Source organism: Leptodactylus fuscus, chromosome 5 (assembly GCF_031893055.1).
Source record: "Leptodactylus fuscus isolate aLepFus1 chromosome 5, aLepFus1.hap2, whole genome shotgun sequence".
Lineage (NCBI taxonomy): Eukaryota > Metazoa > Chordata > Amphibia > Anura > Leptodactylidae > Leptodactylus > Leptodactylus fuscus.
In genome coordinates, this window is record NC_134269.1 from 159,335,088 (window position 1) to 159,347,787 (window position 12,700).

Consider the following 12,700-nt stretch of genomic DNA (forward strand, 5'->3'; position numbering starts at 1 on the left):
GACAATGCACCACCTGAAGGTGAGTATGATTTATATTTTAACCCATCCCCAGTACATTTTAATTTAACTCAGAAACCACCTTTAGGCTAAGGCCCCACGGGCCGTAATCACATCGCTAAAGCGCTGCGGAAAGAACCGCTACGTGAACGCATTGTGGTTCTTTCCGCAGCGCTTTTAAGAGAAAGTTCAAAGTTTTCCTCTGCGGACTTTCTCTTAACATTATATATACGGGAAAGCCGCTGGCGTTTCCATAGATATAATTGACATGCTGCGATTTGCAAAACCGCAATGGCCTTGCAAATCGCAGCGTATCCGCACTGCGTTTTTTTCTGCAAAGTGGGGATGGGATTCAAATGAATCCCATCCCCTTTGCTTGTACTGTACAACAGCGCGATTTTCCCAACAGCGTCTCCGCTGCGGGCAAATCGCGGCGTTTACGTCACGTGGGGCCCCGGCCTTAAAGGGGTATTCCTATTTCCAGTATCAGATGTAAACTTGTAATTTAAGCTAACTGAAGAGTTTTGCCTAATATATTGGGGTAGATTTATTAATATGGTCTAAAATCAAAATAGTCTTAATAGCACAGCTTTCTATTTGTATTCTGCTTCTGAAAAATTAAAGCTTCTTTATTCGTTGCAATGGGCAACTTATTCATATGAGAGTGAAAGTGAGTATTCACTGAAATAGTGGTCATTTAACCCTTTCTCAACATCTGTCATAAAAGATGCCGGGTCTTTAAAGATGGCGGCTGTTCTGCTGCAGGGTGGCTGCCACAGCTGCCGTATCTCTGCTGTAACGTAGTGGATTTTGTTTGCGGCATTGCATAACAAAAAAATTTTTTATTTATATATTTGGTATCCCCAGAATCGTACTGAAATGTAGAATACAAGTCACGTCATTTTGCGTGCAGAGTAAGAAAGTCGCACAAATGCGCCTTTTCTCTAATTCCACCCTATTGTGATTTTTTTTTTTTCCCCAGTTTCCCAGCACATAGTTCAGAATAATAAATAGCACCATTATGAAGAACAATTTGTTCCACAATCATCAAGCCCTTATATGACTCTGTGAACAAAAAAGAAAAAAAGTTATGGGGTTAGGAAGGCTGGGAGTCAAAAATAAAAATCGAAAAATGTCACCGGCAGAAAGGGTCAGGGGGATATCGTCACTATAGGTGTGTGGAGTCTTATTAAGCCATTAACTCTCCACTGTGCAAGGGATCATGGGAAGAATATGCAAATCTGTCTTCCATGATGTAATAAGGAAGACAGAACCTCAGCCATGCACCCCAATAGGTGGAACTCCCTTTAACATCATGCCTGACCTTCCAGAGGCCTTGTGTTCGGGCAACAAAACAGACATGCTTTAACTTTGTCCTTTTTGTCGGACACAAAAAGCAATAGAAATCAATGGATCTGTTTTTAATGGATGTAAGACAGATTGACGTCCGTGTAATGTTGATTAGAAATGGATCAGTGGGTTAGGTCAAAAAGAAATACTAATGTAATTCATCCATTGCAAAATGTATGCTATTTGGCTATAAAAGCAGACAAATGGACACATAATGAATGCAACATGGCTGGAAAACAAATGTGTCATGTTTCACTGATGGAAAAAACAGCTATGTGTGAACATAGTCTAGGTAGAAAACAGTCCCTATAGCACAATTGATTTATTTATTTTAGATTTTGGGAAGTTGGCCTTTAATGTGATATCTGTTAGTTCTGTAAATGTATACTTTAATGATGTAATGGTGGAGATAATGGAAAGGTGACTTGAAATGTTACCATTGACCACAAAAGTGCTATCGCAGTTCTACATGTTTTATGCCAAAAGAACATAGCCTGCCATGTTCCTGGACATCTCAGTATTCAGAATGAATGTGGAGGGGAACGCAGTCTTCCTTAAATCACTCATTCTGCTCCACTTAGATGTGTGTCAAACCTTCTCATGTGCTAGTGAAAGCTTTTGGACGTTCTTGAAAATGTTTAGTTGACTCTTTTATTAGTCCCAGATATGCAGCTTTAATAACACAGGGCTTTGTGACGCTACACAGATTATTGTTAGATTACAGAGCCAAGTAGAACAAATGGGTTCAGTGTTAACTCTTAATTTGCTAGGGAAACATTTACTGTAGTTTATTGTTCTGTTACCTATGTACATGTCTATCTTTGTACGTGTGGTGGCAGACTGGCCCACAGCAACACTTATAAAAGCGTTCTGATTCTTGACATTTGCCATAATCTCATTGGAATCCTATGGCCTTTTCTAGTGATCATATGGTCTGTTAAAATATATCTTTGTTTCTCTTTTGTTTCAAAGGTTTTTCTATGTTTTCAAAATTGATCATTAATGGGGTTGTTCAGGATTTGGGAGCAACCCATGGGGCAGTCAGATGGAGGTAGTGTGAAAGTGGAAAAAACATACTCGTTTCTAGCTCTCTGTTGTCCGATGATAGTCCGATAGTCCCCCCTTGCTGTCATGTGGTGTGCTCGTGGTCCCAGAAGTCTCATGTGATCACTGAGAGCAATCAGCGGCCTCTCCAGCCGCTGGTGGGGAGCTATTGACGTCACTGGTCCCTTTCTTGCGACCACTGAGGACACTGGATGGCTCAGCAGTAACATGAGGTTTGGAACATTTGGAACTGCACTAGAAAGGGGACCGGCGATGAACAATGAGATGCCAAGGACAGCTTAGTTTTTTGGGTTTTAACTTTTACACCCCTTTCCCTGCATGACCATGCAGGTATTTAAACTTTTCAAGAAGTCTCAGGTACTTTTTAATTGATTTATTGCCTCATTCTGTGCAATGTAGTGTCTTATCTGGAAGACATATCAGTAATTGCTGTCCCCTACTCATAGTGGAGAGTGTAGAAGCAGCAGTTATTGAGCGCCTTCCATCCGCCTCCTTCTTCCCCCTTCATAGATGAGAATGTAAAAAGTCAATGAGATATATATTTTATAATAAGATATATTACAATGTTTTTATATATTTATCTGTGCTATTCATTTATGCAAAGCTGTTTATACCTGGAGGTACACATAATTCCCAATCAGTTTCCAGTGTAAACATGTCCCAGATCAGTCCACAAATGAGAAACACTCATCAACAATTGCACGAACAATCATTCTTCCAGGGCAGTGGAGTGGCAGGCCAATTTTTCCACAGCCCAACTCCTCTTCTACTTCCTAAATATCTGACAACCACGGTCGGTCAGAAGCAGTAAAGATCCTCAAATTTATTAAAAAGCTAGTGATGGAATTCCTATGAAAGAAAATATGTAACAAACTATGTATCAGATTAATTATACAATATCCATAATTGTTTAATGTAATCAAAAATGGAATTAGTCTCTAACTGTCTTCTGATTCCACAGCTCTGTACTCCTCCCCCATTCAGTCTGCATCGGCCTGTGTGAAGGCCTTCCAAAAATTGGTGCCAGCACTTGCCTGTCTAACAGGGGCTTTACATGGACTCCTTTTTATTTATGAATCCCAACTCCAAAATGTTTTGATTATGCTGCCAGATTCCATATAAATGGGGTTGAGATGATGCCTTTAAAATGTGGTTGTGCTCTGATGTGGGAATATAAAAAGCCTAACAGTGTATTCCCTTCACTGGATAAGCCTACTTACTAATATATATGCAGGTCCCTCGTAATTATTTACCGTATATATAATAAAAAAATAAAGTAAATAAAAGTTCTAAATCACTCCTTTCCCCAGAATACATATAAAAGTAGAAAATGACTGTGAAACACATACACATTAGGTATCCCTGTGTCTGCAGTGCTCCGGATCCATCGGGAAGGGGTTAATAGGAGCACTGCAGATCCCCTATATTCAGCCAGGCTGAATTCCAAGTGGGGGGAAAAAAAACCCAGTCCTCAAGCTCAGGGAAGAGACAGACAGAAAACCAAAACACCCCCTCCCCTTCCCCAGCAACTACTGCACCCAAAAACTCCGACCATTTTAATTTTTGAAATGTTCCAGTAGCTGCTGCATTCCCCCCCAATAAGTTTTCCCAATTTTTTGTGGTAAAATTAGGGGCCTCGGCTTATATTCGGGTCGGCTTATACTCGAGTATATACGGTATATTTCCGAACCCTATTCTTGTGCAGCAGCGTGCTGGAATACTTCTCCTTCAGCTTCTTCTGCCACTGCCATTACATTACTAACTCCACTCTACTCCTCCTGCTAGTACATAGAGTAGAGCAGAGTTGATAATGTGACAGAGAGTTGGAGCATCAGGAGGAACAAAACTTCTGGCCCCTTGCAAAGCTATGAATGGGGACAATGGGGAACCTGCACATGTATTCGGAAGGAAGCTGATCCAGTGAAGAAAATGCACTATATAAAGCTTCTTTTTTTTTTCTCCCCCCCTCATATAACGTCTTCAATAAGCAACCCCTAAAATGACATATGAAAATGTAAAATGTCAGCATATTTTACCAATAGATTTTAGCACCCTTTAGTGTCTTGGGTCTCATGTTTTTGGGTTAAAGCTCACCTATGCTTAAATCCATCCCCAAGTGCATTGAACCCCACTTTGCCACTAACATCTATCCCCTTTTCTTAGCTGTCCTGTTGTCCCTGTGCTTGAACAACTAACATGACAGGAACACTGCCCTAACTAGTGAATTATTTCCTGGCTCACATAATACTCTGCACACTTCTGTTTTGGCTTAGGCAAACACTATTATCCCTTTTATTCTCCCATAAATAAGTCAGTTCGTAGAGTTTACTATGATTGTGTGTTTTATGTCATTTCCTTCTGTATTTATTGGACAGGATTGTATTTTAGTGTACATATTAGCAATTATTTTGCATATGAAACAGTGACTTGTGTGACTGTAGTCAGACTAAATGTGTGATACATGCACATAATATTATGATGTACTTGGTAACTGTCATTCATTTTGGCACTGTAGTCCATCTACCCCCCTTCCCGGTACAATACAACATACGTATTTGTTTCTGTAAGTTCCAATAGCAGCAATGCTAATATGATGCAAGTTTCAGAAAAATGATTTTTCTTCACGGCAGACAGAAACATGCTAAAATAATTCTCTGCAATCATTTTAATTATATACTAACAAAAACATCAAGGCATAATAACATGCCAGACTCACCATCACATCTGTGCCTTACATAAGGTGCCAATGCTGTGTTCTTTTGGTTGAGCTTCATTTACTATGCACATTTTTCTTCACGGTCTGTCCCATCATCTAGGCTACAACCTTACATTAAACTGCACAGTCTTCTGCCCTTCATGTAGAGTAGAAAGCAAACTGCAGAAGTCGTGGAGGTGACCTGTCTATGGGGCTGCACTGAAAACTCCTGCACACAACTGTGGTGTCTGTCAGTCAAAATCGCAGTAACCAATCTATGGCTTCCTATTTCTGCAGCCAATGGGATCTAGTAACTGCAGCAGTGTTATGCAACAGGTCATAGTGTTGGATGATTGTCCATTTTACTTAGCGTCTGCCTCACAAAAATAAATGTGAATATATCGAATGGACAATGTGAAGATAGATGAGGTCTCCTCAGATGTTATATGAACATTTAAAGTGAACGTCTTCCAACTCAACACCTATAAAACTTGTTGTGAGAGAATCTTCTGATCTATAACTCTGATATATGCAATGGGATTTTTTTTTTTTTAGTGGCTGCCATGTATGGTATAGCAGTAAAATTAAGTAAATGCGTAAGTACATTGCATTGTTTTAAAACTTATAGTATCCATTCTGTCCAAAATGCATATTAATAGGATATTTTATGTCCCATTCATAAAATAATTATCATGCTTGTGATTTAGAAATGCACAAAGTTTAGGCATAGATATCATTGATAACTTGAAGCTGTGCCTTTCTGCCTCAAATTACCTTTAAGCTCCTAACCGCATTATGTGAACATAGCCCTGTACTTTACAGCTGTATTCACAATTCTGCTGGCTTCAGATGTTGACTTGCTTTTTTGGAAACATAGTGTATACAGCAGTTAATCTAATAACTGTCCCCAATGTTAATAGGCGCTCAGCCTCGTTTCCCAGAGAAATGTCTCTGGTAGCAAAACTGTGTACGCAGTTCTGAACTGTAAAACAGGCTGTAACTTAACATTTGTGCAAGATCCAGAATGCAGCCCATTAGAAAGATTACTGTGCTTTATGTCAATGGTATCTAATCTCTAGAAAATTATAAATTGTTAGGCTTTACAATTTGTTTATATTTGTAGACATATTCATTTTTGTTTGTAGAGATAGTTACTATACAAATGAGCAGTGTGGAGCACCGAGGGAGACTATGTTGCTCGAAACTGCTACGCCCCGTACACCGCTGTGAACATGACAACACAGGGCTAGGTGAGATTTCAGCATAACTCCCTGGCCCTGTCACTCAAGGGAAGAGGGACAGTACATAAGATGCATAAGTAACATTAAGGTGAGCCTAACTGATCCAACGGTGTTGCTGGTTTTGTATGCTTCACCCTGGTGGCAGACTCCCTTTAAGTACACAGAGCCATGTACATTGCGGATGTAAGCGGGTACAACAGGGCTATAGAGTTGGTAAACAGTCTCAAATGGCAAATAGCAGACAGCCCAGTGTGAATAAGAGAAAGATTGAAATAATAAATAAAGTTCACTTACTCATTGACAAGCTACTTGGTAGTCTTAACATATGTTGACCTTTGGTTGGAATCAAGTAATGCACGGGAAGGTTCCCCTGATTGAAGCATCTAATGGGCAGATGAAGTAGTAGGATTCCCAGCAATGCGCCACTTCAGGTTCTTAGTTTAAAACGTAGCTTTTATTGGAAACGAAGTACATCTTCATAAAAAGTCCATCATACATGACATGAGTAGTCCCAAAAGCCTACGCTTTTTGGGGCGAATACAGCCCCTTAGTCGTGGCTCATGATTAAATTCCTGTGAAAGTAAATATCTAACAAAGTATATGTCAAAATAATTAATTAAGCTTCTTCCTAGAGGGCTGTAGGCATCCTATATGAATGAAATTAAGCCTTATTCACACAAATGGGAAAAACTGATGATTACAACAGAAAGAGAGTCTGTGGGGCTGTTCACCTACTTTTTTGACAGACCATATGACAGAGCACTGAATTAGTCTTTTCTTTTTCTTCTTTCAGTTATAATCATGTGGCTTATTTTGCCCTAAAAAATGCCTGTATGGGTGAATAACCCCTGTATTTATTTGGTCATTCATAGTCTGACAGTCAATATGAAATACAAGGCATATAGAGGTACAGTAGGGTCTACTGAAGTCTTGGTGGTATATAACAAGTCTGTATAAACTTGGATGTTGTACACAGCTATATGATGCTTGCTCAGAGTTGAACATAAGTGTCCATGTACTAAAGTAAAGTGTGTGAAAAGTGATATTATGTGTAATTTGGATACAGGAAGAAGATTCTAGCGTAGATGGCATAGAGTTAAAGGTTCTCAAAACATTTCATCATGGAGCAAGAGTTGATGCTATAGCATGGAGCCCAGAAACCAAGTGTGATGCTTTGCCTCCACTTCTAAGGTAACAACTAACATCAGAAAGTGAATGCGTTTGTATTTTTTTTTTTACTTAAACTGGATAGTTTGAAGAGTACATAACGTTAAACATAATTCTACTTGTTTGTTACTTCTATTGCTGACTATTATATATTAGATGCCAGATGGTCCTTTATATGCCTTACCTTTTCACACATCTTCCCATGTTGTCCTCTGGGCACACTGTCAAATAACATATGCATACTTTCTTAGCCTACGATATGCAGTCATTTAATGTATGCAAGTTTCTTTGCCCTTTTGATCAGGATTATCTGCATTCGGCACTATACATTTAATGTATTAATTCATCATATATTATGACAATTCTGATTGAAAGCAACACCTTATAGGCACCAGTATGATTACATGAAACTAGCTACCATATAATTTGTTGTAGGCAAAGAGGGTTTTTTTTTAACAAGTTAACTCAAAAATGGTCAAAGAATAAAAAGAGATAATACTTAGCTTTAAATTATTTTCTTTAAAAAATGGTCTATTTGGAGTGTACAAGAAATATCAATTATTTCATGCTTATTAATGGGTTTTTTATGCTATTGATCATTTATCTTTAGAGTAGGTCATCAATATTAAATCACTGGAGGTCTCTCCTCATCATTTAGACAACTCCATAGGAAGTGCTGTTCACTCTTCTCAGTCCAGTGATATTGCATCTATTTGTGACATAGTCCTGCTGGCCCCTAAGGTTTTTTAATTTAAACGGGTATTCCCATGTCCCTTGCTCACCAGTCTTTGCTGCTGCAAAGACTTCTTTCTTCCTGGTTTTCGACGTCAATTGGTGGGCGGGGTTTCATATGCAAAGCCATACTGTCCAACCACCTCCAGTTTAGCTCCACCCCAAGTTAGCGTGTAGCTCTGCCCACCACTTAGCGTGGAACGACTGAAGGGCCTGTGATGTCATCAAAGTTCCTATAACACTTGGATTTAGCTTGTTCTATATAGAGTCGGCTAAATCCTAGTGGGCTAAGGGACCAGGTCCTTTAGCCCACTAGGATTTAGACTGTTTTATATAAGAAAGCAGCACTCATTTCCCCCCTCCTTTATCTGAGAGCAGGAAGCTAGGTCACATGTGTGGTGCAGACACAGGAACAGCTACAGACACAGGCTCGCTCACGTGCACTTAGCCTCTCCTCCCTCCCCCCTGAGAGCAGGCGGCTACATCATTTGACATTTGAGCAGATAATCCCAAGGGCCATAGAAACGCAGTGTCAACAATGAAGTGAATAAATTAAAGGGGTATTCCCACCTCACATACTCAGCAGTCTTCACTCTTGTAAAATCTTCTTTCTTCCTGGTTTCTTGCATCATTTGGTGGGCGGGGTTTCACAGGCAACCTGCCGTTTAGCTCCGCCCCCAAATCCGTGTGTAGCTCCCACATTGGACTATGAAGTACAGGCAGCAGCAACTCCATTCTGTGTTACATACAGACACTGCCTGTCTCTGTCATAATGAACACAATTGAATTAGCTAGCCTGATAACTGGGAGAACAGAAGAAATGAAAGCAGCTCCTCTATCTGAGTGCAGGACCTAGGTCACATGGTGTAGACACAGGATTAGCTAGATACACAGGCTCGCTCCCTGCACTTAGCCCCTCCTCCCTCCCCCCTGAGAGCAGCAGATACATCATTTGACTCAGGAGCAGCTAGGTCAGGGCTGTGGCCACAAAAAATTGAATAAAGTAAGATAGTGGACAAACAAAGCAGTTTTGCTGAAGCAGTGTATTTAGGAAAAGTCTTACATCCACATTAACCAGCAGTATAGATAGGATCCTTGTGATGGGACAACCTCTTTAAGATAGTGGACAAACAAAGCAGTTTTGCTGAAGCAGTGTATTTAGGAAAAGTCTTATATCCACAATAACAAGCAGTATAGATAGGATCCTTGTCATGGGACAACCCCTTTAAAATAAGTATGTACAGTCAGTTATCAAATCAAAAACCTACTGTGAACTGAGACGAAGCTGGAACACAACAAAAAAAAATAGTATAGTAAGCATATTAAATGGCACAGAAGCATAATGTACAGTAAAGGCACAGATCTTATACTATACATGACACCTTGCATTACACCATCATTCTAATAAAGCTTTGCAAATCATTCAACAAACAAATGATAAGAGTAGGAGGGAAGAAAGGGGAATCACAGGCCAAATTTTTATTGAAAGACAGACACAAAAAAGGGACCAGGGGAGAGGATGAGTATCAGCCCTCTTTATCATCGCCTGGACTGCAGCCCACTTCCATGCAAATGATTGGGATTGATCTGTAGCACCAAGCACAGCCGCTATGCAATATACAATGCTGTGTCTGGTCTGTTATGTATTGGTGGCCACATGACTTGTCTGAAATCTGCAGCCTCTTTTAACAAAGCTGATGGGAAGGGGAATTTCTATTGCTTGTTGATTTATAGACTAGAAAACCCATTTAAGGTTATTACAAGAAGTAGTGTCATACTTTATCACAGCAACTATTTAAATGACTTGAGGAAGTGACCTGAGGAAAACGGGAATATGATTAGCTGCTATGGACTGCATTGATACTGAAAAGTGTTATGCATGACAACGGTATGTTCACTTTTACATCTGGAGCTGACTTAAGACGGTTCATGAACATGGTGCAAATGACAATTCCACATTTAAAGTTATTTAGGTCACTTGTCTGACAGTGTCAAATACCAGATTTCTGAAGACAGCTGTGAATGTTAACAGAGAAAAAGACCCATATAACAATCTGTACAAAGCTGTAATTGTGAAGTCTTTGTAAAGTTACAGATTTTTTTTATGTGGACTTAGATATTTCCAATTTATTTCTTCAAAACCTAGATTTTGTACAGCAGCAGGAGATAAAACTTTAAGACTTTTCACTTCTGATTTCCATGAGCAGAATGAATACAAGGTAAGAATTTGGCCTTAAACGTTATCAGTCCGCTAGTACCGTAACACATGTACTTGTGTATTTTATGTCACCCGACATATCCTTATTTCTTTCTAGACCAAGAACTGAAATAATAAGTGTTAGAGTAGGTTCACACTGCCATCATAGGATCTGAGGGACGGGCTAAAATGCCAGCAGATGGTGTAGATGGCGCACCCTTCATCTATGTCCATCTCCATTCACTGTAATGTAAAAATCAAGACAGAAGCTTTCTTCTATCTTGTTTGTTTACATTGAAATGGACGATAAAGACGTCTGCAGAGCTTTATCTTCTATTTGAAAAGTTAAAGAACAACAGAAGAAAGCTTCCGTCTTGTTTCTTACACTATAGTGAATGGAAATGGATGCAAATGGAGGGTGCTGCATTCTTTCAGCATTTTAGTCTGTTGCTCTGATAAATATCCATTTTCAATAACTGTAGTGTGAACCTAGCCTTAGGTATTGCTTCCTGTAGAATTAGTCCAATTACTATTACTGTACTGTAAGGACACATGCTTGCAACAAAGTTGAAAAAACCTGCAGGAAAATCCACAGAAAATTCACACTGAATTCTCCTGATTTTACTGAGGATTAAATAAAAATCATATACTCTTCTTGGCCATGTCCTGACCTTTTCTTGACAATGCTAGTCTGGTCTTCCACTGTATCTTAGACAATGTTTCAGCTCTTACAACCACTGCAGAAGTCATGTGTAAACACATTGTAGGGGATTTACTATTTCTTCTACACCAGAAAACTGGCGTAGACGGAATAGTTGTGGCACATCTTTGTTGCATGCACCTTTTTGCACCAGAGATATGCTTTTTCCCCTCTTTCTGCTCACTGCTTGCCATGGTTTTTTTTTTTTTTTTTTTTTTTTTTACAAAATTGGGTATAGCGTTATGTAAGAAATCTATGCCAGTTCCTAACTTGGGTAGATTTCCATTTTGGTACAGTGGAGCACTCCTGAATTATTGAGAGGCCAGAGCCTCTTGATATTGGAGGTGGAGTTGGCACCAGATGGGGAATTCATTATCTCTAGTGGCCAGTATACAGAGAGTGTCAGAGGGCCAGGCAACAGAGACCCCCAATTTGCTGTGTATCTGCAGGGAATCCACAGTAGAATCCACGACACTAGAATTTGGTTGCTGAAGTCTTTTTTCTACATTGGATTTTGTGGGGAAAATGCACAGCAAAATTGACACGCTGTAGATTGAAAAATCTGTACCGCAGGTTGCTTTTCACACAGTGTGCGTATCTGACCAGTGTGAACTAGGGTTACAGTTAAGGGTACACCACTGAATTTCCCACTGTAAAGTCATCATAATGAGCACACACCATTCAGGCATCTTACTGTTATTTATCATGCAGTTCGATGATTCGGCCTAAATAGCAGAGCCACAAGGGTCCCATGTCTGTTTTTAGTTACTCACCACCTGGTACTCTGCCTCTGTAGCCAGCTGTATGTCCACTGAAGATGATTGGACGGCTGTGACAGCTGGTAAAATATTTCAAAAGGAAGAGTGCGTTTCCTTGAAGTACCATTGTTTTTGCAGTTTACCGGCTTAGTTTTTTAGAATACCCATGAGTCAGATAAGTTACAGAATCTTCCAAATCCTCGTCTTCAGACTTTTTTTCACATTGTTGTAATATTCCTGTGTATTTATATATCAAGTAGAAAACTAAAAATCTGCTTTTATATGAAAGGGTGAATTGTTTATTTGCCACTGGTGTGCATTTCTACCAAAACAAAATCTTTAGCGATCTGGAATAAGAATCCAGGTATTGGAGTATCAAGTGACTGCTGCAGATCATGCTGCTATTTCCATTGTAATGAATTTGGCACTTGCTTTTTGTATTGCTTTTGTGTTATGACCTTGAAACATGTAAAATGTCTTATTAAAAGGGTCATCCAACCTATCAGAATTGATGGTCTATCTTTAATAAGGCCATCAAGTTTAGTTATGGGAGGCTGTTTCTTGGCACCCCCACCTTCATGCAGCGCTTTGTTATTTACATATTTATCCATATGTACTAGTCAGCATTGCAACCATCTGCCTAATTTATTGTAAGAATAATGAGCACGGTTCACTAACGTTCTGTTAGTTTCTCATGGATCTTATATTATTAGCATGGCTATAAATCAAGTTGTAGTAATTCTAATATTAACAAAGAAATCATATTATCTTGGAATTTTATTTTATTTTTTTTAATAT

General features: G+C 39.3%; 1 protein-coding gene across 2 annotated transcripts in view; it reads left to right on the plus strand.

The window, feature by feature from the left end:
- NUP37 (nucleoporin 37) overlaps positions 1–12,700 on the plus strand; it is a 37,677-nt gene that overhangs the window by 4,482 nt on the left and 20,495 nt on the right. For both annotated transcript variants that reach the window (XM_075274567.1, XM_075274568.1), the window contains exons 3-4: positions 7,415–7,539; positions 10,394–10,466. In XM_075274567.1, the coding sequence (XP_075130668.1) occupies positions 7,415–7,539; positions 10,394–10,466 (198 nt within the window). The remainder of the gene's footprint in view (positions 1–7,414; positions 7,540–10,393; positions 10,467–12,700) is intronic.